This window comes from Nyctereutes procyonoides, unplaced genomic scaffold (genome assembly GCF_905146905.1).
Source record: "Nyctereutes procyonoides isolate TBG_1078 unplaced genomic scaffold, NYPRO_anot_genome, whole genome shotgun sequence".
Lineage (NCBI taxonomy): Eukaryota > Metazoa > Chordata > Mammalia > Carnivora > Canidae > Nyctereutes > Nyctereutes procyonoides.
Window position 1 is genome coordinate 49,051,140 of NW_026575125.1, and position 27,142 is coordinate 49,078,281.

At 40.9% G+C, this 27,142-nt stretch overlaps 1 protein-coding gene across 8 annotated transcripts in view; it reads left to right on the plus strand.

Moving 5' to 3' along the window:
- Positions 1-3,700: 3,700 nt before the first annotated feature.
- The window catches only part of LOC129517739 (sorting nexin-12), a 167,654-nt gene continuing 144,212 nt past the window's right edge, over positions 3,701-27,142 (plus strand). For 6 of the 8 annotated variants that reach the window (XM_055337778.1, XM_055337781.1, XM_055337780.1 and 3 more), the window contains exons 1-4: positions 3,701-3,979; positions 9,783-9,878; positions 10,450-10,574; positions 10,974-11,064. In XM_055337778.1, the coding sequence (XP_055193753.1) occupies positions 3,815-3,979; positions 9,783-9,878; positions 10,450-10,574; positions 10,974-11,064 (477 nt within the window). In that variant the 5' untranslated portion in view covers positions 3,701-3,814. The remainder of the gene's footprint in view (positions 3,980-9,782; positions 9,879-10,449; positions 10,575-10,973; positions 11,065-27,142) is intronic. The other 2 variants (XM_055337785.1, XM_055337786.1) reach the window with 1 other exon arrangement.

The window sequence follows — 27,142 nt, forward strand, 5'->3', positions numbered from 1 at the left end:
AAGAATAGTCTCTACTAAATGTTTCCACTTCTCCAGCTCTGATCAGATTCTCAGTCCCCTGCCATCTGGATTCTACCTCCTGTGCTCCACTGAAACTGCTCTCATTTAAGCAATTGTCAAATTTAATGGACAGCTCCCAGGCCTTATATTATTTGACTGTTACACTGTATTAAACACTTAACTATGTACTGGCTTGCTCCTTTTGGAAAATTTCTTATCTCTCCCCTTCAGATCAGTATTGTCTCCTGGTTCTCTTTCTACCTCTCAGACTACTTCTTCCCAGTCCCCTTCACAAGCTTCTCTTCTGTGCCTACCCTTTAATGTTTTTCCCAAATGGGAAAACTTTTTTTCTGATTAAAAAAAGAATATATGTTCATCATGTAAAAATCATACCCTTTAGAAAATTATAAATAAAAACATAAATTCCAACTGAATCCTCACCACACAGAGGTAACCACTACTGGGATTTTTGATTTATATCCTTCCAGTCTTCAAAAATTATTATACATATCATATCCAGTAATACAAATGGTATCACATTACAATATATTCTACCAGGTGTTTTTTTTGCTTTTTCGTGGGCATCATTCTATGTCATTGGATATAAAACATCATTTTAAATGGATACAAAAGAGAACCCTGAATTTAGCCATATAGAAAAGACTGTATTTTACGCAGGAAGTGACTGAGATACAAAGTCTATAAAACCTAGGACCCACTTACTCCTGTGTGAGACTCTCCATATTAAGACCATTTACAAGTTAGGAAAAAATAGCTACCAAAATATTCCATTGCATAAAATGAACAATTATTTACTCTTTTTTAAAAAGATTTTATTTATTTATTCATGAAAGACAGAGAGAGACACAAGCAGACTCCATGCCAGGAGCCTGATGTGGAACTCAATCCCAGGACTCCAGGATCACACCCTGAGCCAAAGACAGGCACTAAACCGCTGAGCCACCCAGGGATCTCCTATTGTTTGCTTTTAAAGACAAGCTCCATATACCGGTATCTTTAGGTGACTGATTATTTTCTCAGGATAAATGATTGGACGTGAAATTTTTGAGTCAATAGTTTCAGTAAATAACATTGACAAAAATTTAAATACAAAAGTACTTGAACATAAATGCGATAAAAATGAAAAACAACTCTCCCTGCCGTCCCTGACTCTTGTTCTCAGAGACAACCAGTATTACAAGTTTCTTGAGGTCAAAGTTTTTTCTTTAAATATATACTGCCAATTTGCCTCCCAGAAAAACTGCACAGATTTATATTCTCATCAACACTGCCTGGTTTCACCAATTTTTAAATCTTCTGTCCTTGACTCTTCACATTTTTCTTTGTCCACTATATGCTAATGACTTCCAAATCTCTCTCTCTAACCTTGATCCCACCCTCAAGCTGCAGACCAGTATTTCCAGCTGCCTGCTGGACATCTCAACCACAGTGTCCTACAGACATCCCAGATTTTTCTAAACTGAACTTATGGTCTTCCCTCTGAAACTTACTCTTCTTTCTGTAATTTCAATTTTGATTGGTGGTACCACAGCATCCACCCAGTTACCTAGATCAGAAAACTAGGAGTCATTTTCAATTTCTTTCCTTTCTCCTCAAATAGTAATAATAGCTAATAGTTACTGAACACTTACTAGTCACACATATTTTGTTTCATTTAATTCTCACAAAAGCCCCAGAGGTGGCTTTTAGTCTCATCATTTCTATTTTACAGATGAGGAAAACTGGATAACTTGCTCAAGGCCATACAGCTAGGAAGCAGGGATTTAAACCCAGGGCATCCTAAGTCCATAGTTCACATGCCTAAGCCCTAAACTATACTACCACTGTACTTACTCAGACACGAGTTTTACCTATTTTCTCAATATCAGTCCTGTCTTTCTTTTTCTTCACTCCCACCATCACCACATGATTCCAAGTCATATTGTCAGTGCTCTCATAATTAGTCTCATTCAATTCAAATACACATTCCATGTTGCCTGGAAACAATCCTTCTAACACACAAATACGATTGTTTTTTTTTTTTTCTGTTGGAAATCCTTCAGTGTAGGGGTGCCTGGGTGGTTCAGTCAGTTAAGTCAAGCCTCTGCTTTTGGCTCAGGTCTTGATCCCAGGGTGCCTGCTCAGCAGGAAGTCTGCTTGTCCTTCTCCCTCTGCCCCTCCCCCATCATGTGCAGCTCTCTCTTATAAATAAATAAATAAATAAATAAATAAATAAATAAATAAATAAACTCTTTTAAAAAAAGCCTTCAATGGATCCCTATCACCTACTTTGTAAAGCCAGAGATCCTTTGCTTCATTCTTTATGACACTGACACTTTAAGATCCTGGGGGAAGGATCACCCCCGTCCCCAGCCAGCCTACCTCTCTAAGCACTTTCTTTACACAATCTGAATTGGTGACAACTGCCTAAAAATATGCTGTTTCTTATCAGGATGACTTTGCATATGCTATTCCCTCTGCAAGAAGTTGACTTTTCCCATTTCCACTTCTATTTATCCTTTATATCTTTTCAGGTCTGTCAAACTCAGACATTTCTTCCTCCTGAAAGCCTTTCCTAATTCCTCCCATTATTCATGTCCTATGTCCTGCTTTGAACATTCACTTATTTTGTATGTCATTAGTTTTATTGACTTGTCTCCCATTCTTTCAATAAAGAATGTTAACTCTTTGAGGGCAGAGACTCCTTTATTCAACTGTAGGTCTTTAGTGTTTAGCATGGTTCCTGGCACATGAGTTGTTGCTTAGTAGGTATCAGTTAAATTGAATTAAATAACTTAACTGTGAAATTATAGGGCCTGGTACTCTGTTGAAAGGGTTTCAGGCATCAGTGACAGAACAGGCAGTATAGGGAGGAGAAAGAATGACCTAAAAACACCAGCCTTAATGTGGGGCACTACCCCTTAATGTGGGCCATATGTAAATTAGTGACATATCAATATGTCCATAGATATTTTCTCATTTAGACATGTATTCTATCTCTGCTATGGGCTGTAAGCAGCCTCTGAGCAGTGTCAAGTACGGAGTTCTGCAGTGTAGAGATAGAAGATATGAAATAAATGCCCTCATTTTGCTAAAAAATATAGTATCTTAGTACACTTGGGGTTAGCTTTATGTGGTAACAAGTGGAGGATGAAGATATGCCCCAATTTTCCTGAAAAGTGAGAATGAGCAATCACATTTACCCCATTCTGGCTGCTTCCCTGGCACCATACTGCTGAATGGTCAGTTGCGTGTGGAATGAACTGAAACCTCCAGGGGCACAAGTGGCAGGGCTGCGTTCTAGATTCTTAGTATTATCGTTGGAACCCCACTCTCTGAGAGTACCCTTCTATTTTCGCGCAAAACCCTGACTTATTAAGGTCACGGGGCTTCGGCCTATCCCTGCAAGGTCCCGGTTTGCGAGGCAGTGCCCGCTGCTGATAGATATACGGTAGAAGACCATTCTTGGGTTGGGGAGCAGCGATTGGCAGATTCCGCCTGTAGGGCTTCCCAGAATATGGGGCGCTGCGTATCGGAGATGCAGGTTCCGGGGCAGCCACAAACGCCGCCCGGAAGCCTGAATGAGGCCTCCACAGTACGGGACTTACAGCTCTCAACTTGGCTGCTATTCAGGGTGCCGGGCCCGGGGCCAAGGGAACCTGCGCGTGCGTGCGTGCGTGCGTGGACGCGCGTGCGCGGCGCCGCTGTCTGTGGGTTGGCTGGTTATTTTGCAAACGGGAGGGGCTGTGCGCGCTCCTGCCTCCTGCCTCTGTCCCCCACCCCCTTCCCCGGTCCCAGTCTCTCCTTCGGAAAGATGTCGGACACAGCAGTGGCGGACACTCGGCGCCTTAACTCGAAGCCACAGGACCTGACCGATGCTTACGGGCCGCCAAGTAACTTCCTGGAGATCGACATCTTCAATCCACAGACGGTGGGCGTGGGCCGCGCGCGCTTCACCACCTATGAGGTTCGCATGCGGGTGAGTCACGGGGTGAGGGAGACAGCTGAGGGAGGACCGGCCGGCCGGCCTGGGAGGGCGGAGAGGGCGGGGGCGGGGGGGGGGGCTGCCCTGCGGACGACTAACATTGGCGAAAACACTTGGAGGGGTCATTTGGGGGTTAGGGGCTTCATAGGTTTAGAGAGACGTCTCCAAACTAGGTTGTGGCCCTAGGATATGGAAAACTCCTGAGGGGGATGTTGAACTGGGGTGAGGGCAAATAAGTACCTGTGACAAAAAGTGAAGCATGGCTGGATAGGGTGGGGAGCATGGAGAAGATTACAGTGAGGAAGAAAGGGAACTAGGACTGTAGCGACAGGAGGGAAGACAGAGTGGCGGAGGGCTGGGGGATGGAAAGCCAAGGTGATACATCACTGGGTCCCATAACTAAACTAGGTTGTGGGAAGTCACTCTGAAGAGGGAGGGCAGGATGCCCCAATTTCTTCCTAATGAGGTCTCCCTGGGGTGATGGGACTTAAGCAAAGCCTGGAATAAAGGGAAGATAGACTCTGGGAAAGGGAGACCAGCGGGCTTGGTAGAGCAGAAATAAGAAAGGGAGTCTCCTTGAGATTGAGTCTACCCAGACTTGTGTAGAATTAGCATCTGAAGGAGAGAAATGTTTTTTTCTTAAGTTTTCTCAGGTACCACATGTTGTTCTCATGGTAAAGCCTGGCTTTGCATTGGGATTGGTGGATTGTCAGTTGGTGTTCTTCTCCTGTGCTGATCCTTTAGATTTGAAGTATCTGGGATGTTTATTTGAGTATTGGCTACCATTTGGGCTTTCTGTGTGCATATGGCCATTTGCCCTTTCTGTTTTAGATTAACTTTTTGGATTAAGACCATGATCTGTAGTTACTTTAATATGTGACATTTCAGGACTGCCCCAGGGGTAGCTTTTTTCAGTGTGCACTGCAGAGGACTTTATTCTCTAATTCTTAGTCCACATTGCAAGGATGGAATGTGCAGATGAAGTAGTGATTTGCAGGTTCTTTTGCCCAGTTGAAGTGGTTACAGGCAAGAAAAGTTGGGAGAACCATTTTCTATTTTTTCTTATGTTTTTTCTCAGACTAGAGGGACAGAATATTCTCTATAGACAGCATGCTGCTCAAACAGCATTTGAAGACCTAAAAGAGTGTATGTGCTTTCACTTTTGAATGAATGAATGAATTGAATGAGAGTGTGTCTCCTGCCTGGGCTTTGAAATTTAATTCATAAATGATGATCTCCAAATTCCAAGTTTGATAAAGTCTAAACTGAAGAAAGAAAATTAAAGCAAAAATTGAGAAAAACTCGTCTTTAAAAAAAGTACTTGGAGTCATCCTTTTTGGGGAAGAATGGAAGTTAGATCCCTGAAAATACTGTTAGTGGTAGAAAACTTAATTACCTGAGGAAGCCTGCGCAAAACTTGTTCTATGTAAGGATTCTCTACTGTGGGGTTTTAGAGACCATGTCTCCATGAGCCTTAGTGACTATGAATGAAATAGCTCTACTTATTTGTTTTTATTTATTTGAGTGAGAGAAAGAGACAAAGATTGAGCATGTGCACACCCAGTGGGGAGGGGTATAGGAAGAGGGAGAGTCCCAAGCAGACTCCTTGCTGAGCGTGGAGCTCAACCATGGGGCTCGATCTCAAGACACTGAGATCATGACTTGAGCCAAAACCAAGAGTCAAGACACTTAATCAACTGAGCCACCCAGGCACCCTGACTCCTTAAGTCATTCTAATAACAACAGAGACTGTTCATCGAATGCCTACTATGTGCCAGGCACTTAACTAGGTTTTAGTTTCTAAATCCTTACAAAAATGACATTCTACAGGTAGGAAACTGAGAAGGAATGCAGTTTTAGTAACTTGCCCAGTTACAAATACCTAATAAGTGGCAGGGCTGGGATTTGAACCCAGGTCTGTCTGACCCTAAAGCCCATGATACTCTTCCCACTACACTTTAGTCTCTTTGGCAGTGCTTAGTTGCAAAACTTTAGTATGCAATTTTTTTTTTACCCATTAAGCTTTTCATCTGCCTTTTCCACAATTTTTAATTGTACAGTGATGATAGAGTTGATGACAGTTCCTGGTTCTCTGGGTTTGAGTTAATTTGTACTGTTTATGTTAATTTGTATGGCCATCTCGGCTTTTACTATTTTAATTGAACTCAGTTTTAGGGAAAAGTTGAAATATTTGATTTTTAATTGCTATTTTATTTTATTTTTTTAATTTTTATCTATTTATGATAGTCACACAGAGAGAGAGGCAGAGACACAGGCAGAGGGAGAAGCAGGCTCCATGCACCGGGAGCCTGACGTGGGATTCGATCCCGGGTCTCCAGGATCGCGCCCTGGGCCAAAGGCAGGCGCCAAACCTCTGCGCCACCCAGGGATCCCTTTAATTGCTATTTTAGGTGGTTTATCATGGTAGGCATTATAAAGGAACATGAGACTTAGAGAATGGGCTTTGAGAGTTAGGCATTGTGTATGGTAGAAGTAGATAACACTGACTTTCTTTTTCTTAGTTTAATAGTTAAATATTTCTGAAGCTGTTCTCTTTTATTTTGCTCAGGAAAGAATTCCCCCTCCACTCTCCCAAGAAATGAGGAGTCTGGAGAGGTGTCCTGGTGACTTCACATGACGTGTGTGAACTCTCAAATGTCAGTTGTCCTGTGGACTTGAACTTTGTTTCTTTCCTTTCCCTTGACTTTGTGTTGATCAGAGCCAAAGGACTTTCTATATCCTGGACTACACAATCCTGTCTTCCTTATATGATTTATAGCATGGAGCTGGGAGATTATCTTACTTAGTACACAGTAGCCACTTCCTTGGATGGCTAGGTGCTGAGATGAACGGTCATTATTGTCATCATCCTATGCGGGTAGGGAAAGAATAGGATTTTTGTGAGTCAAAGGAGGAAGTCCACAGAATGGCAGTGGGTGGTTTCACTGTGTCTTGGAAGAATCTACTCAGAGTTTTCCCCCTTTTCTTTGGTCCTTCTGTTGGCTTCTGTAGGCTTCTGTAAAAGCCTACTAGTTAAGGTTCTGTTTGGGGATAACAGTATTTGTAATGAACTCTGGTGGAAACCTAGAATCAGATGATACCAAAGCACTCTTTTTTTCCATGCAGGATTATTCCTTCCCCAGCTTTATTGAGATGTTATTGACATATAACATTGTGTAAGTTTAAGGTATATTGTGTGATGATTTGATACATATGCAGATTTCTTGCAGGATTCTGAGAATGCGCTCTATAATGGTTTATTTTGTTTGGTTAATATATGCACATGGTACAAAATTCAAAAGATACAAAAAAAGATACACTGTAGAAACTAGGTCTTCCTCCTTCCTTCTGTTTTCTAGAGGTTCCCTTTTCCAAAGAAACTACTGTTTCCAGTTTTTTATTTATTCTCCTAAAGAAAAGGTTGTAATGAAATATTGCTTTACCTGTATCTCATCTTCCTTTAACTCATTGACATTCCTTGAACCTTGATCCTGGATAGAGTTGTAACTAATGTAAGTTGGTTAGTTTTTTAGCTTTTGATGACCTTTACCTAGAACTGGATCCTGGAAAGATAATTTCCAGACATGAGGGCTACAAAGCATGGTGTAGTGAGGACTGTGTGAAGCACTAACATAGCTTGAAGATATTCTTTTCCTGCCCTGAGGCAGTTGTGGATAAAGGAGAGAAACTAAGTTCCTTTTATTTCCATCTGCTGATATGGATTGGCTGTTGGGAAATTTAGTCAGTCTTAATACATGTGGTTGGCCGTTTCTATTTAGAACTTGTAGACAGGAGTGAGGATCAGGGCTTTTGGATTGTTGGTAGTTCCTGTCACCATTAGAGCCTTGGGAAAATTATCAGTGAGTAAGATGTGGGAATAAGCTGATTTATATCAGAGAGCAGGCAATGGTAAGCCAACTTAATATAATTGCTATTTCTGCTGTGCTTTCTAGACAAGGAGAGGGTAAACAGATACATAGGGCCTCTATTAATTGAGTATTTACTGAGTGATTTGCATAGTCTGCATTTAGGGAAATGCAGAAGTAGTCACGGCTCCTGATTTCAATGAAATTACAGTTTAGTTAAGTAGCAAGACTAACATGATGCATAAACCAATAGTGTGTCAGGCACTACTAAAGTATAAATGTCATAGAAGTGTAGAAGAGAGAGAGACCAGTAAATTAAGCTGGTGCTCTCAGGAAAGATTTCCTGGATGAAATGAGACTTGAGTTGGGACATGCAGAATGGAGAGAATTTGGATAGGAAAAGCTGAGGAAGGCATACCTTGGAGGTGCTTTTCTATTGTTCTTTACAGGGAACTTAAATTCACTTTTCAATTGAAAATGTAATATGAGCATGTGATAAATTCAAATCGTTCAGTGAAAAATGTGACCCTCCCACCCGTTCCAACCAAGTGTTTAGTCTTATACTCCAAATTCAATCACTATTATTTATGAATAAACATTTTATTCATAAATATAAATATATACACATATTTCCCTCCCCTTTGTAAAGCAGGCTCCACGCCTAGCATGGAGCCCAACACAGGGCTCAAACTCAACAGCCATGAGATCAAGACCTGAACCGAGATCAACAGTTGGATGCTCAACCGACTGAGCCACCCTGGCACCCACATATCCCCTTTATGGTTGAAATATAGTTGACACACAATGTTACATTAGTTTCAGGTGTTAACCATAGTGATCTGACAAGTTTTACATTATGCTATGCTCACCACAACTATAGCTGCCATCTGTCACCATTCAACACTATTACAATACCATTGACTATATTCCCTATGCTGTTATCCCCATGACTTATTCTTCCATAACTAGAAGCCTGTATCTCCCACTCTCATTCACCCATTTTGCCCATACCTCCACCCACCTCCCCTCTGGCAATCAACAGTTTGTTCTCTGTATTTATGGGTCTGTTTCTACTTTTTGTTTGTTTTATTTTTTAGATTCCACATGTAAGTGAATTAAATGGTATTTGTCTTTCTCTGACTCATTTCCCTTAGCATAATACTCTCTAGGTCTAGCCAGGTTGTTGCAAATGGCAAGATCTCATCTTTTTTTATGGCTCAGTATTATTCCTGTGTGTGTGTGTGTGTATGTGTTTGTGTGTATAGCACATCTTTATCCACTCTGTGTGTGTGTTTGTGTGTATAGCACATCTTTATCCACTCATCTCTTGATAGACGCTTGGGTTGCTTCCATATCTTGGCTGTTGTAAATAATGTGCAGTAAACAAAGGCATGCATATATCTTTTTGAATTAGTGTTTTCATTTTCTTTGGGTAAATATACATATCCCTTTTTAAAACCAAATAGGAAAAAACAACACACAGGCAAGCTGTATGTACTGTTCAGTACCTTGATTTTAATGCTTAATATATTCCCCTACAGGCTCATATGTAGTTTACATTCTCTTTATAGCTGTACAGTAATTCCACTGTATAAGCATACTGTAATTTATTTAACCTATTACATATTGGTGAACATTAATTAATTATTACAAATAAAGTACAGTGAAACTCCTTGTACATATATATTTGCATACGACTTCAAATCTATTTTTAGGATAAATTCTAAGCAGCAAGGGACTTCTAATCACCAACTGTGACAAGGCTGGATGTGGTAAGGATTGGTAATTGACCTGGTGGTATTTTAAAGGAGTTATAGGAACATGGTTCACAGGAATTATTTCTTCTTTGGGACCTAAGTGGTTCTGACAGGTGGCCACCACAGGCTGAACATTAGTTACCATCTCTCTTTTCTCATTTTCCTTCCCCGTAGACAAACCTACCTATCTTCAAGCTGAAGGAGTCCTGTGTACGGCGGCGCTACAGTGACTTCGAGTGGCTAAAGAATGAGCTGGAGCGAGATAGTAAGGTATGACCCCATTCCCTGTGTGGGATCCTAGGAGGACGATATCTACATAGCCTGAGAAGGCATAAGATCATAGTCTATAAAATCTTAAAGGCAGCGGGGGGTGGGGGGGCTAAACACTATCAAATCCCAACACATTGGATCTGGGTGATAACCCTTTAAACTTGAATTGAAAGCAGTGAAGTGCAGGACAAATTTTAAAGAAAACGTATCACTTGAATCAGTGGCTAGTAAAGTCATATAACTTAAACTCCTATAGATGCTAAAAATGTAAAGTATAGTGTCAGGGAAGGCCTAGCTAAATTAGTGGATGCTAGCGGATTGTTAAAGAAAGTGAGGAATATTTGAGTTTATTTCCTTTCTTTCTTTTGAGGTAGAAGGCCAGTCCTATCATAAAATCAGTTGGTTTTTGACCTGAGCCATCTTGACTGCTCTTATGGTCTCAGTTCTTACAAGTTGCTGGCTGTGGGATAAGATAGACCTTGCCTAATAGGAAATTAAGTATACAGTATTTCACCATCTTATTCCCTCTTCATCCTCTCTCATGTGGTTGATATTTTGCATCTGCCTGCAGATTGTAGTACCACCACTGCCTGGGAAAGCCTTGAAGCGTCAGCTCCCTTTTCGAGGAGATGAAGGGATCTTTGAAGAGTCCTTCATTGAAGAAAGGAGGCAGGGCCTCGAGCAGTTTATTAACAAGTAAGCCAAGTTCTTGGGGACTCTTCTTGCTGCTTTTGCCATCATGGTCTTTATATGTTTTGTCTGTCTCCTCTTCTGTAATAAGATGTGATGTTAGTTGTGTGCTGAGCTGACTGGACAGTAAGACTCCATTCCTTTGAGCAGAATTCTGATCCTGTACCTCAGGGTCTGAGAAAGTACTGCATGTTGGATGTGTTTGGTGGTTTCTCCCTGCTTTACCCCTCTGTCCCCCTTCTCCTATATAATATTAGGGTGGAGTGGTGCCCTGTTGTTGTCCGCTTCTTGCTTGAACCTCTGAAAGAGCTGACGTTGCCCTTCTTCCCCTGTCCACACCCCTGTCACTCTGTGAATTCTCTCTGATCCCAAATACTACTGATAACCATCTTGGTCTCTTTATAGAATTGCTGGACATCCACTGGCTCAGAACGAACGCTGCCTACACATGTTCCTGCAGGAGGAGGCAATTGACAGGAACTACGTCCCCGGGAAGGTGCGCCAGTAGGAGCCCCTCTCACCACTTGCCCTCTACTTTCCTGCTGAAAATGACATTGATTTTTACACTAAGCCTCTCTCTCCTTCTTTGATCTGAAGTTGGCTGCCCATCCCCTGGCCTGATAAACTGTCTGGCATTATATTTCTTGGTACCTGACTACACCGTGGGCACTCTGCTATGATCTTCTTTTTTAAGGAGAGATGGGAACCACAGGCAGATGCCCTTTGCTTGGGGTGTGGGTGGGGGGATTGGATTAGAAGGCAATTTACCCATGCCAGAAGGCTAATCTTATGGGGGGGCGGGTCTTGTGCTGGATACACTTGGATACATACTGATGCTGCAAGTCCAGGGGATTTTCTTATTCTTACGTTTAACCAGGAACGCTGAGCAGGGAACAACCCTGCATTTCCTATCTGCATGAACTTTTTCCTTTTGGGGAAGGTGGTAGAGACCTAAATGTTCTCCTTGTTTTCTCTAGGCCTGCTCCCAGTTTTCTCAACAGTTTCTTTTGTTACTTTCTCTTTTCCTTGTTGCTTTTCATGGCAGTAAATCCTCCTAGAGTCTAAGCAGTCTGTTGTGTGGAGCAAGATGTGTGGGTTTTCTGGGCCCCTCATCATGGCTGCTTCAGAGTCAGAAGAAAGCCATAGGGCAGTAGGAGAATTCTTATTGTCTAGCCCCTCTCTTTTGTGGCTCCCCGCTCTGGCTGCCTGTTCTTGCTCATCAGCAGGTGAGTCAGTATGGGCCAGCAGTTCCTCCCCAAGCCCTTGCTACTTTATATGTTAGCCTTGCAGGTTTGGTGGCTTGAGGGGTGGGGGCAACTCACCACTGCCAGGTAACTCCCCAAAGGGTGGGAGTGGATCATTTTCTAGGTACCTCCCAGTGGTAGGGAAGGGTATCACCATCCTCCTCCTTCCATTCTCCCTTCCCCCCATCCTATTTAGTGCTGCCATGGGGCAGAAGCACGTGAACAAACCACAGTCTCTGACTTCTAAGCACTTTGAGCTGTTGAATGGGGCTCAGGGGCAAGAGTTGTCACTGACCTCCCCAGATTGGTCACAGGGTTATTGAACTGCCTGCACTTGTTTCCTGTAGAACTCCAGCATCTTCCCCAGAATTTGAGCTAGAGATAGCAGCTGGGTGTGGATGTCCCAAGTCTTAGAGTCTGAAGCAGCTTTCCTGGGCTTCTCTCTGGGAGGTGATGGTTTGTTTGCTGGGGTCTGATATCCATCTCCAGTGGTGGGGTGGGAGCAAATTAACTGGTGTCATGTCAAAAGTATGGACTCTTCCCTTAGACTCTCTATCATGGAAGGATTGGAATTCTCTATATGGGGTCTTGGAGAAAAGGATTATGGAGTCTGACAAGACCCTGAAAAGAGAAATTAGGATTGGATTTTGACATAGGATTTGGAGTCCTTCTAAATGTTGAGGTTCCCTGAGACAGATCAGCTCTCCACCTGCTGAGCCTGTACCAGGGGCTGAGTAGCCCCTAGAGAGTCTCTGCTCCCTTTCCCACCTCCCCAGTGTTGGTGTTGTTGCTGCCTTTTGTATCTTCTGTTACTGACTTTTTTTTTTAAGAGTTCTTCTTTCATTGTGCAACAAGTGCTGAAAGCCTGAGGCCCCATTTCTGCTATGTATATATCCTGACTCGGGGCTTTTATTCAGCAAACTGTTCATTCTTCTGTCAGACAATGTCATATTCAACTCTGTTCATATTAAACCACTGTGAAGCAAGCCTCTGTTTTCCTGCTTAAGTTGTAAATATAGTATTTTTTAGTGTCTAGGATAGTCTTGGTATTGTGCAGAAATCATACAACATGGTCAGTGTCCTGAGCTGATAAGTTTTACATTTAAATAAAAAAAAACTAGAATCCTAGCTGCCTGTAGCAATAGTTACCTATCTTTGCAACTCCCAATTGACTTTGTCAGAGGTAATGTATCTACTTGCAGGAAGTAGCCATAGAGCTCAATACCTGTGGTTTAGATTTAGCAAATTTGGGTTTTAAGCTTGTGGGTTCTAATTTGGGCAGAATATATTTATTGTGTGTGTGTATGCATATATATGCATATGCTATATGTGTACATAAACACGTGTGTGCACGTGCTCATCCTCCAACATACCACCTACAAACACTATTTCATAGGTTTTATACTTCAATTGAGACTGTTTTCTTTTTTTAAGTTTACTTATTTACTTAGTAGAGAGAACAGTGAGCAAGAGAGAACATGAGTTGGGGGAGGGGCAGAGAGCAAGAGGGAGAAGCAGGCTCCTCTGTGAGCAGGGAGCCTGATGCAGGGCTTGATCCCTGGGATCACAACCTGCACCCAAGGCAGATGCTTAACTGACTAAGCCACCCAGGCACCCTAACGCTATTTTCTTTCAAATAGCTTTGATGCAGGCAGAAAAGTGAATGAACTCTTGAGAACTTTTTTTTCTTAACTATGAGAACTTTTTTTTTAAAGATTTTATTTATTTATTCATGAAAGACACACACACACACACACACACACACACAGAGAGAGAGAGAGAGAGAGAGAGGCAGAGGGAGAAGCAGGCTCCATGCAAGGGAGCCTGACATGAGACTCCATCCCTGGTCTCCAGGATCACACCCTGGGCTGAAGCCGGCGCTACACTGCTGAGCCACCCGGGCTACCCAACTATGAGAACTTTTGATAGGTGGTTATTTTCATCTGACCGATGTGTTCTGAAATGGCTTCCTATACAAAGTGGGTTTTAGTAAAGGTTTGGAATGAGAGGAGGTAGGAGTCTTGTTATCTGGGAAGTCAAAGCTAGTTTTAGTCATGTACTTGAGCAGGGAAAGAAGGTATAGAAAGTGATATGGTCAAAACATTATGAATTAAGGTGACATAACAGTGTACTTGGGTGTAAGTAGAAGAGTAGGGGATGAATTGAGGAAGTTGAGAGGTTTTGGTAGTTTAGGAGTTAGATGATTAAAGACATCTGAAGGAATAGGGAAGAAAAGTTTCGGTGACAGAAGAGAAAGGAAGAGTAATGAGACAAATGCAACCTTCATAGGCAGCAGCATTAGAGAATGAATTAGAGAATAACTAGAAAAAGCATATAGAATAAAATATCAAAATTTTAGACACATTACATTCATTTAACAAGTACCAATTCTTAGCCTTCTGTGTGCCCAGGCTTATGCTAAAAGTTGGACTGGGGTGGGGTGGGGTGGTCATGGTACAAATAAAATATGATTACATTCTCTTTCTTCATAGACTTTATGCTTATTCCTTATTGTAGGAGATGTCTAAATAAGACAAATGCTAGAAACAAAATAAGAGGTCCAGGCACATCTAGTTGTCCAGTTTATTTATTTCTTTTTAATATCAGGTCAGTTAAATTCTTTCTTTGGAATCAAATGGGTCATGTTAGCACAGTAACTGGGTCCTGAAAGAACCCCAAATCCAAGCCCTCTTACCCATAAACACTGAGAATAAGCATTCTTTTATGGGAATTCAAGTTTATGCATGTATCTAGGTATTTGTTACTAATTTGTTACTCTTTTATCCATAGCATAGAAACAGCACAACCTTACATCTGGGACCTGGGGGCCAAAGGCTAACAAAAAATTTTAAACATAGTAGCTATGTAGCTAGACCCAAAAGAAAACTGAATCTTTACATTCTGATGCCTTATCTACCCTTTGACCCATTCTTTGAGATGAGGAGTTGAGCTAGCAAAGGGTGGGAGAGGTGAACAGCATTCAGGTTTCTATGGAGTTTTTGTTTGATGAGACATCCTAGGTGAGACACTTCCATCTTCAAATATATGCTGTCATAATTTAAGTAAAATTATTTTCTACTGTGGAAGTGTAGACCAGCTGTTCACTGAAATGGATATTTTTTCATATCGTGAGGACTTTTTTTCTTTTTTTAAAGATTTTATTTATTTATTCATGAGAGATACACAGAGAGAGAGGGAGAGGGAGAGACAGGAAGAGGGAGAAGCAGGCTCCATGCAGGGTGCCTGACATGGGACTCCATCCTGGGTCTCCAGGATCAGGCCCTGGGCTGAAGGCAGCACTAAACCACTGAGCCACCCAGGCTGCCCTCCTGAGGACTTTTGAGTCACCCCTGGTTTTCTCGTCTTAGACACAGTAACAGTTCTAATTTTTCCTCACTTTGCTCATTTTTTTACCTTTTTACCGTTATTATTCTGAAATCTCTCCAAGGTCCTTACATGTCCCTAAGTCAGAGTCTAAAACTGAACACTACTTTAATTATAGCCTGCAGGTTAAGTGGTTGTTAGTCCATTTATACATCACAATATTCAAGTTTACTTTTAAAATATAAACACTTTGTGACTAATTTAGCTTGTGGTTCTCTGCCACTCCCTTCCCGACCACCCATCACCCTTCATTCCTCTTATCTTTTGTTTTACTTTTCCTGTACAAAAAAATAGTTGTTCCTAGTTTTACTTTTATTTTCTTTCTCCTTCTTGTCTGCCTACTTGCCTATCTTTCTATCCATCTGCCTGCCTGCCATCCATTCTTTTGAGAACAGAAAATTCATTCCTTACAAAAAAAAATTAGGTAATTATTAACATTCCACAGAATAAAGGATTCTTTAAATCACAGCAAGTTTTCTTTCTTTTTTTAAAAAGATTTTATTTATTTATCCGAGAGAGAGAGAGAGAGAGAGAGAGAGAGAGAGAGGCAGAGACACAGGCAGAGGGAGAAGCCGGTTCCATGCAGGGAGCCTGATATGAGACTCCATCCTGGGACTCAATCCTGGGATTCGATCCTGGAACTCCAGGATTTCGCCCTGGGCCGAAGGCAGGTGCTAAACCTTTGAGCTACCCAGGGATCCCTGCAAGTTTTCTTTAAATAGGTTTTTCCTACAGTGGTTTTAAATGTTTGTATATAGATCATCAACTACATGATATAGAGAGGTAAAAGATTAAGAGGCACTACCAGTTGAAGATCAATTAGAAATTAGATAAAATAGTAGTTCTTTTTTAAAAAAATATTATTTTATTTGAGAAAGAGAGCGCAGGAGATAGAGCATGAGCTGGGGGGAGGGGCAGAGGGAGAGAGAGAAGCCAACTCCTCCCTGAGCAAGCAGCCCTGTGGTAGGCAGGGCAGGGCTCAATCCCTGGACCCTGAGATCATGACTTGAGCCAAAGGCAGACACTTAAACAACTGAGCCACCCAGGTGCCCCTATTCATTACTTTTCAAGAAAATGTTATTTTACCAATAATGTTATTTGTCCAAATACAGTCAGCTTTTGATCATTTGTGCTAATAGATTTTTCTTTTGCTCTGCATTTTTATTCTAGAATTTAAGTATAGGGGACTCTAATATTCATAAAACTTTAAAATATTTCATAACATGTCATCAGAATGAAGACTCAGGAAGATCTGAGAAAGTAGAAAGTAGAAAGGACCTAGAATAGAAACCTGCATTCTGGACCTGGCTATGTTTTTTAGCTGGCTATAGCACCTACAGGCAAATTGCTTCACCAATCTGGGCCTGTTTTCTCAATTGTAAAATGAGGGGATTTGACTGAATGATATCTGAGGTATCTTAAATCTCAAATTTGTATGATTTCCAACTGTTGCCCTAAGGAGTTGAGTAAACCCTGGAGGTGATGCTACCAAAAAGGTGAAAGCAAAGTTTTTTGCATTTGATTGAGTTTGTTGTAGTTTTCTCTCCCAGAAATGAATGACTCTTCACTTATCCTGATTAGATTTTGTTTGCCCACATCCTGTTGTATCAGGTCATAAGTACCACACTGAAGCTCAGTGTTGAATTGATTTACAGTTGCCCTAATTTTATCCTAGGTCTCTAGCTGAAAATTTTGAATGAAATAGTCACCTCATTCCTATCTGAAATTATTCTTATTTAAAATGTAGAAATGATAGTTTTGCTGATTGTTGCTATTACAAAAGTGCCTGTTTTGTTAAAATGTTTTATTGTGGTGATAAAAATTCAAAAGTAATTAATGCTAGTTGACAAAATTCAAACAAGACATAAATATGTAAAAAGTGAAGCTTTCTCTTTATTCCCTCTCCCTATACCCATTCTCCAGAATAACTTAATTTGGTATGTGTCTTCCCAGACCTTTTTTATGCATAGATATGTGTATGTGAATATATACAGATATGTATTAATATACACATACTCGTGTACACATGTACGAATACCCACACACTTGAATGTAGTTTTTTTTTAACAAAATGGAATATTATGTGCACTATTTTGCAACTTAATTTTTACACTTTGCAATGTATTGTGGACTTGCTTTCATATTAGTATATGGAAATTTACCTAATTTTTTTTAAATGGCAGCATAACATTTTGTGGTATGGTTGTAAAACAATTGAGTGATTCAGTTTGCCTCCAGTCATTCACTATTACAAATAATAGTATCACTATTACAAGTAACTTGCTCATGTGTTTAAGTATTTCTGTAGGATAGATTTTGAAAGAACGAATTGCTGGATCAAAGGATGTGTGTTACATTTTGATAGGTATTAAGTTACCCTTTTAAAACATGGAGTTTCAGCTCCGGTTTACAGCAAATGAAAATGTCTGTTTTACCAAAAGTGGAAAAATTGCCATGCCCCCACCCCCACCCCCTGCGCCCAGAAGTTTCTTTGACAAATGGCACAATATTAAACAACTGATAATTATCCAAACTATTTGGTGAAAATGGTATTTCTTAGTTTGAGTTAGCATTCTTTGATAACCTTTAGTTGTAATGATACTGCTATCAGGTTTTTGAAAGTTTCCCCCACACTTCATTTCAGTCATTCTAGAAGCAGTATTTGTCGCTAATTGAGCATCCCTAAACACTCCTCACTGTAGATAAACCAGCACTTAATTAAAGGCCCTAATGTTCCTAGGCTTCTTCCTACCTGACTCTGGGGGAAGTGAAGCAGTTAGCATGGTGGCGAAGCAGCATTATCTGAGGCGCTCTCTCAACCAATACTTGCCTCAGGTGGGCAATACTCGAGGCCAACCCCCAGAGCAGCGCTGACACCTCAATTACAAACTCATCTAAACTCAGAACCAACCTCCTTGGAAACTCTGGGAAATATGATTTGCCTCTTGAGCCACCATCTCTCCAGTTTGGAGCTCCTTTTTTTGTTATTTCTCTCAGATTTAAACCTTATGATTCCAGCCAGGGACGGGAGGGGGGGAGGACAGGAACCTAGATCGAGATGGTGACTGAACTAGGAGGCCGAGTCACCAGGTCTCGGCTCTTCTGGTTGGCTGTCTACACGTCAGCCAGAAGTGAGCAAGCTTTTAATTGGTCCTCTGCAATGGGAAACACAAAGCCCTCCTGTGATTGGTCTCTTAATAGAGGGGCGGGCCATAGGGAGAGCTGCTGGTTGGGCAGGGACGGAAGACCAATGGGAATGCTGTGGCGCTGCTTTCGAAAGCGAAGCCTATCCGCAGTACCTGGGAGAATCAGTCGGTTTCCTCCGAGCTCCTGTGGGTTATTTGGTAACTGCATCCTCCCGCTACGTAGCTACTGGCTACCCTCCGCCCCCTGTCTTTCGGTCACACGTTCAGTGTCTCATTGTTTTCCGGTGTGCCGTGGCTATTCAGGCTGTATTCCCTTAGCCCGCAGATCTCCTGCCCAGGCTCTTCCTCGGACGTGGCCGCTGAGATCCTAGGGCCAGGGCAATAGGGATCAGGGACCGGGAATAGGATAAGAATTGGCGGGCATGCGGGCGAGATTCGTGATGGCGGAAGCGGGAAAGGCTGACCTCTGCGGTCCTGAAGGCCTTCTTTGTATTAAATCCTGGGAAGGAAGTGGGAGGTGGCTGACCCAGAAAGTTCTGCCATCCAGGTGGCCATCACCATTTCGCCAACCATACCTTCGGTCGCTTGATTTCACCCCTCTTGCCTCCTTCCTAGACTCCAGAGCTGCACAACCGCTGCAGCAAATACACTGGTCCTCTCAGCCTGGACTCAAAGCGAGTCCCCTTTCTTCCTCAGTGTCTGGGCTTGACCTTATTGCTTTATCCCTTCTTCCTCATTATTTTTAATTGCTCTAGTACATTCTCCTTTTAAAAAAAAAACCCTCGAAAACATTACACATAGATGGGGCTAAAGTATACTTTGGCTATTACCCACATCCTAGTCCTCCTTTGCCTTCCCACAGCTAGCAGCTCTTTACAGTTTGCTGTGTATCTAGGTAGCCTTCCAGGTCTTAGTTGTTTATTTGTTAAAAAGATACAATGTTGTGTTTTTATTTCTACAAAAACTATACCATACTGTACATGTCTTGCAATTTTTAAATTATTTTGGAAACATTTCATTACATCTAAATTCACTTCATTTTTTAAGTGGCATAATATGCCATGGTATGGTTATTAACTGGATTATTTAACCATTCCTTATTGATAGACTACTTGGTTTTTCCGATTTTTTGCTTTTATAAGTATTACTGCAATGAACATTCCTGATCAAAGCTCCTTGTCAGAATTTCTCTAGGGCAGTAATTCTCAAACTTTTTGATCTCAGGACCCCTTTACACTACTAAGACTATTTTTTTCTTTTCAATTTTTAAAATTTAAATTCTAGTTAGTTAACATACAGTGCAATATTGGTTCAAGAGTAGAATTCAGTGATTCATCACTTAACATTCAATACCCAGTGCTCATCATAACTACCCTCTTAATACCCATCATCTATCTAGCCCAACCGCAACCTGTACAAAGCTACTTTCTTCTCTTATTCTTTTTTAAATTTGTTTTATTGAAATTTGATATACCAACATATAGTAGAACACCCAGTGCTCATCAAGTCCCCTCCTCAATGCCCGTCACCCAGTTACCCCAACCTCCCCCACCACCCCACCACCCCTTCCGCAACCCTTTGTTCCTTTCCCAGAGTTAGGAGTCTCTCATGGTTTGTCTCCCTCTCTAATTTTTCTCACTCAGTTCCCCTCCTTTCCCTAATAATCCCTTTCACTATTTCTTATATTTATTTATGTGGGTTTATATCTACCACTGTTCAATGTATTACAAATTAAAAGAAAAAATATTCATTAAAAATAACAGCAGTAAAACCATTACATGTTAACATAAATAATATTTTTAAATGAAAAATAACTTTTCCAAAGCAAAAAATATTAGAACAATAAGATTGCATTACATTTTCTGAAAGTCTCTTTAATAGACTTAATAGGAGACCTCTGGGTTCTCATACCTGCTTCTAACTTTGATCTATTATGACGTTTTGGTTGAAGTATGTATCATACAGATATGTAATTAGAAAAACAAGTAGTTTAATAGCCTTTTTAGGTAATTGTGGATAGTTTTTACATCAATCCTCAACAAGTGATAGTTTCTCAAAGATTACTTTTAGTGTGAATTTTGAAACCATCAATCATATAAATAAACTTTTCATATTTTGTTACATTAAAATCCATTGGTCTGCCTTGTACTTTAACATGTTTTTTACCCATGCAGGATTTTATAATATAATGCGTTGGCAATTTGAAAATATTGGTTCACTGAGTTATGCAGATCTTTCAAGTATTGATACAGTTCATTATACAGTGTCAAAAATTACATTAATTAATATCACCACTGCTCTTACCAGAAAATTCTTTAAGTATTGGAAAGCTGCCAAGCCTGTGGTGGAGGTGCAAGTTTTCCAAAGTTCTAATTTTGCTTGAAAGCTCAAATTTTGGGGTACCTGGGTGGCTCAGTCCGATAAGTGTCTGCCTTTAGCTCATATCATGATCCCAGAGTCTCGGGATCAAGACCCACGTTGGGCTCCCTGCTCAGTAGGGGGTCTGCTTCTCGCACTGCCTCTGCCTCTTCCCTTGCTCGTGCTCTCCCTCTTTCTCAAATAAATAAATAAATAAATAAATAAATAAATAACTTTTGTTAAAAAAACAGCTCAAATCACTGGGTGTTATGCTATATGTTGGCAAATTGAACTCCAATAAAAAATAAAAAAAAAAGCTCAAATTTTACTATTAGCACCAGATACTATCAGTTGTTTTTCTTGCAGTGACAGGCCCACTTTGTGTATTTCTGAGAAAGTACCTGCCAGATATCCAAGTCTGAATAGCCACAGTTTATCTGTTAGTTGTTATTTCAAGAAAAATGGCATCATTCCATGAAAAAAGTGACTTCAGCTCACATCTGACAAGTGCTTTTTCATGGGACAACCATTGTACTTTAGTATGCAATAGAAGTGTTTTATCTGTACTTCCTGTTTTGTTACACAGAATATTAGAAAGCCATGTATTTAGGCATGGAGGTCTTAATAACTTTTACTGCTTTATCAAGGACATTCTTAAGTGTATGATGATGAAAAAATACAATGACACAGTACAGTTCAGTGCCACTCCTTTTGATGAGCTTTAAGGCACCAGCAGTTTTACACACCTTTACTTTTTTTTCTTCTCACCTTTCCTTTTGCATCAACAGTGCAAATATCAACGCAGTAAAAGAAAAAGGCAAGCAACATCTTTTTAAAAAAAGATTTATTTATTTATTTTTAGAGAGAGCGAGTGCTGGTAGCGGGGGTGGGCAGAGGGATCGGGAGAGAATCTTGAACAGACTATCCGCTGGGCACAGACGCTGATGGGCTCAAACTCACAACCCTGAGATCATTATCTGAGCCAAAATCAAGAGTTGGATGCATAACTGATTGAGCCACCCAGGCGCCCCCAAAGGCAAACAACATATTAATACTATTATGAAAATAGTTTTGAATCTCATATACCCTCTGAAAGTATCTTGGGAACCACCAGGGAACTATGAATCACATTCTGAGAACATCTGAACATCTTCTCTACATATATCTAGGAGTGGTGTCATAAACTATATGCATTTGTAATCTTAGTAGGTACTTCCCAGTGTCCCTCCAATATTGCTATACTAGTTTATGTTCTCTCCAGCAGTTTGTAAGTTATCATTTCTGCTTACTCTTCCCAACACTGAATATTACCAAACTTTAAATTTTGCAAATATGATATGTAGAAAGTAGAATCTCATTGTTTTATTCTTAGTAATCTGATTAATAGAGAAGCTGAACATCCATTCATATGTTTACTGGCCATTTGTATTTTTTCTGAGATATGCTTGCTCATATCCTTTACCTGTTTTTCTGTGCTGGTTTACTCTTAGCCAGGATAATTAAAGGGAAATATTAGTCTTTTACTATACCTCTTGCAAATATTTTCTCCCAGTCTATATCTTGCCTTTTAATTTTTTACGGTATCTTATTGAATAGAAGTTTTAAGTTTTGAGGTCAGATTAATCAGTCTTTTTTGGCTTTTGATTTCTGTGTTTTATTTAATAAGGTCTTCCATATGCCAAGGTCATAAAGCATTCTTCTGTGTTTTCTAATACTTGTATAGTAGTTTCTCTGTGTTTGCTTACATTTGTTTTTTTTTTAATTTTTATTTATTTATGATAGTCACAGAGAGAGAGAGAGAGAGAGAGAGAGAGAGAGAGAGAGAGGCAGAGACATAGGCAGAGGGAGAAGCAGGCTCCATGCACCGGGAGCCTGATGTGGGATTCGATCCTGGGTCTCCAGGATCGCGCCCTGGGCTAAAGGCAGGCGCCAAACCGCTGCGCCACCCAGGGATCCCGTTTGCTTACATTTGTAATCCAGCTGCAATTGATTTTCATGGATGATGTGAGTGATCTATAGTTTTTCGTTCTCTGTTTTCAAAGGACACAGCAGAGACTAGAGAGACCTTAGGATAGTGAATCTCTGGGACTCCTCAGTTGCAGTCTTATCTATGATGTTTTCCAACATTAGTAGTTGGCTGCATTCAATGGGACACACCTGATGAGGGGAGTATTTCCTATAAATATAGATCCCAATCAGAGCCCAGCATTCACACGCTCAGCTGTCATCCACCAATCAGTAAGAATTCCTAGATAACACTGGCCTTTTCTTGGCCTCCGGCCTCATGCGGGAAAGAGGTGGCCCGTAGGTGAGTTTAACATCTTCCTAGAGAAATCCTCCACTGGATTGAGCAAGGGGAAGGGAAGAAGCAGACCAAGTTATCTTCTGGAGGATGGGAATGGGAGAATCACCTAGCCCATCAACAAACAGTCCTTAAGGCGAGATAGCAGAAAAATCACTAGGTGGTCTCTCTAGCAGGCTTACTCTGGAGAAGAGATTCTTGTTACAGTGGGGAATCCTGAGAGTTTCCTTGAAGCCAACTGTATTTTCCTTGAGTTTTAGTTTTGGGGATACCTGGGTGGCTCAGTGGTTGAGTGTCTGCCTTAGGCTCAGGTTGTGATCACAGGGTCCTGGGATTGAGTCCCGCATCAGGCTCCGCAGGGAGCCTGCTTCTCCCTCTGCCTATGTCTCTGCCTCTCTTTCTGTGTCTCTCATGAATAAATAAATAAATAAAATCTTAAAAAAAAGATTTAGTTTGTTTTTCCTTTTTTTTTTCATTTTAAGGTGGGTGTATTAGTTTTCTGTTGCTGCTCTAACAAATTACCACAAACTGAGTGGCTTAAAATAACACAGATACATTTATCTTACAGCTCTGGCAGTTAGAAGTCCAAAATAGGCCTTATGAACTAAAATCAGTATGTTGGCATGGCCGTGCTCCTTCTGGAGGCTCTAGGGGAGAATATTCCTTGTCTTTTCCAGCTTCTAAAGGCTGCCTGCATTCCTTGGCTCATGGTCCCCTTCCACCTTAAAGCCAGAGATCTCTACTCTGATCTTCTGTCTTCACTTGTCCTCTGACTCTCCTGCTTCTTTTTCAGTTAAGAACCCTTGTGCTTATTTTGAGGCCACGGGGGTAATCTCCCTTATCTCAAGATCTTTAACTTAATCACCTCTTCAAAGTCTTATTTTTCTTCTGCAAAATCTCTTTTGCCATGTAAAGTAAGCTATTCACTCACAGGTTCTGGGGATTAAGACGCAGACACCTTCTAGTATTTAGCCCACCACAGTGGGCTACTTCAGCAGGAGGCTATGCTTATTCAATACTGACTCACAGTAGAGAGAGAAGTATCTTTGTTTTAGGTTTGCAGGATTATTTGCAATAGATTTTGTAACCCTTCTATGATAGTTTCCTGAGATTCTATCTGCCTTTGGTTGGATTATAAGAGGAGGTAGGAGATAGAAGAGCAGAAGTTCACAAAGGAAACTGAGGAATGGGAAGGAAAAGCAGGAAAATGAGATATCCTGAAAGCCAAGGGAACAGTATTAACAGAAGAAAGGAAGGAGTACATTTAATACTGTATTAAATGCTGCTGAGACACCAAAGTAAGATGAGGCCTGAAAGGCATCTGTTAGATTTAGTGACCTTTGCAATAGCTATTTTCGTAGAGTGATGGGAAGTGGGAAGAACATTGAGTACACAGCTCATACAAGAATGTTAAAAAAAAAAGAATATTTTAGGGGTGCCTGGCTGGCTCAGTCAGTAAAGCATGTGACTCGATCTCCAGGTCATGAATTCAAGCCCCATGTTGGGCCTAGAGCCTATGAGGGAAAAAAAAAAGAATATTCTAAATTTTTCTATGAAGGAATAGAGAATGGCAGGATGGATTTGAGAAAGGACTTTTCCCCCCTTAAGGTTGAGAGATATTTGAGCCAGTTGAGAGGGTGAGGTTTATGATATGAAAGAGACTTTGAATTCTCGTGGTCTCAGTAAACTGATCCCCAAATGTGTGATTTTAATCAGACATCTCTCACAAATTCCAGACCTGTATAATCCGAGTCCCTATTGAACATGTCCACTTGGAAATCCTTCTCAAACTTAAAATATCTAGGACATCTGGATGGCTCAGTGGTTGAGCCTCTGCCTTTGGCTCAGGTCATGATCCCCCAGTCAAGGTCTGCATCAGGCTCTGCATCAGGCTCCCCATGGGGAGCCTGCTTCTCCCTCTGCCTATGTCTCTGCCTCTCTCTCTGTGTGTCTCTCATGAATAAATAAAATCTTTTTAAAAAACCTTAAAATGGGGCAGCCCGGGTGGCTTAGCGGTTTAGCGTCGCCTTAGACCCAGGGCTTGATCTTGGAGACCTGGGATTGAGTCCCACGTCGGGCTCCCTGCATGGAGCCTCCTTCTCCCTCTGCCTGTGTCTCTGCCTCTCTCTCTCTCTCTTATAAATAAATAAAATCTTAAAAAAGAAACCCTTAAAATGTCCAATTTTAACCGTTTCTTGTTCCTCTTCTTTCAACAGCTCCCACCCCCTTTTATCATTTCTCTCCTGGATTACTAAGGTAGCGTTCAAAGTGGCCTTTTTCTGCTTACTGTCCCATTCATTTTCTGCACAGCAGCTAGAGTGATCTTTCTGAAACATACAGGGAGATGACTCCTGTAAGCCTTAGATGTTTCCTGTTATTTTCAGTGTAAAAGCTGTATTATGTACTCATCTACCTAGATTCTGAGCTTCAAGCCTGGTTAACTATTTCCAGTTCTCAGGGCACACTACATTCTCTTGTACCTCCACACCTTCACACATACAATTTCCTCTGCCTATAATACCCTCTCCATCATTTTGTCCCCACTCACCTTAGCTAATCTCTTTCTCATCTTTCAAGACTCATTTCAGGCTTTCCTTTCTACTTCCTCCGGGAAGCCTCCTTGTTTTTCTCAGGCTGGAATTAGACCTCTCTGTATGTTCCTTGCACATGTACTTTCTTGTATACCCTGTATCCCCACGGGACTACATATTTTCTGTGGTTGACCCATTCTTTTAATTTTTCATAAAAAACATTTTAATTATTCAAGTGATACCTGAATATGTTTTCTGTTGTTCAAGTCAAACAGTTCTCCTTCCCACCCTCCTGATGCAAGTTCCTGTCCCAGAGGAAACTGATGTTATCAAGTTAGTATTTATTCTTCCAGATCATTTTCTTTGTATTTAAAAATAGAAATATAGTTTTTGGTTTTTGCTATGTAAATATCATACTCTGCTTCATTCTGCAGCTTGCAATATGCCTAAGAGAATGAGGTAAATCAGTGATTCTGACATAGAACATGCTGCACAGTATTTTATAGTATGCATATACCATTTCCCATTTCCCTTTTTAAATTGTGGCAAAATAAACGTGACATAAAATTTACCATTTTATTTTTTTAAGACTTTATTCATTCATGAAAGACAGACAGACAGAGAGAGAGAGAGAGAGAGGCAGAGGCATAGGGAGAGGGAGAAGCAGGCTCCCTAAGGGGAGCCCAATGCGGGACTCAATCCCAGGACCCCAGGATCACGACCTGAGCCAAAGGCTGACGCTTAACCACTGAGCCACCCAGGTGCCCCAGACTTACCATTTTAATAACAGGCACCAGAGTAGCTCAGTCACTTGAGTGACCTTTTTTTTTTTTTCAGCTCAGGTCATGGTCTCAGGGTTGTGGGTTGAGCCCTGCATGAGGTTCTGCACTGGTTGTAGAGTCTACTTGAAGATTCTCTGTCTTTTTCACCCTCTCTGCACTTCCACCTGCTTGTGCTCTCTTGCTCTCTCTCTCTCTCTGTCTCTAAAAAAAAAGGATTTTATGTGTACAGTTCAGCATTATTAAGTACCTTGTGGTGTTACGACCATCATCCATCTGCAGGATTTTTTTCATCTTCCCAAACTGAAATTCTATAACTATTAAACAATAATTCCTACTGTCTCCTCTCCCCAGCTGTTGGCAACCACCATCCTACTTTCTATCTCTATAGATTTGACTGTTTTAAGTACGTCATGTTGGTGGAATCATACAGAATTTGTTTTCTTGTGACTGGCTTATTTCACTTAGCATAATGTCTTCAAGGTTTATCCATGTCATGGCATGTATCAGAGTTTCTTCCTTTTTAAGGTTGAATGATATTCCATTGTATGTATATACTACTTTTTGTTTATCTAACTACCCATCAGTGAACACTTGCGTTGCTTCCACCTTTTGGCTATCATGAACAATGCTGCTGTGAACATGGGCATACAAATATCTGTTCAAGCCCTTCTAATTCTTTTGGATATATATATGGAATTGCTGGGCCATGTGGCAATTCCTATTTCCCTTTTGATGGACATTTATTTTATTTTATTTTTTTTAAATTTTTTTTTTTTAAATTTATTTTATGATAGTCACACACACACACAGAGGAGAGAGAGAGAGAG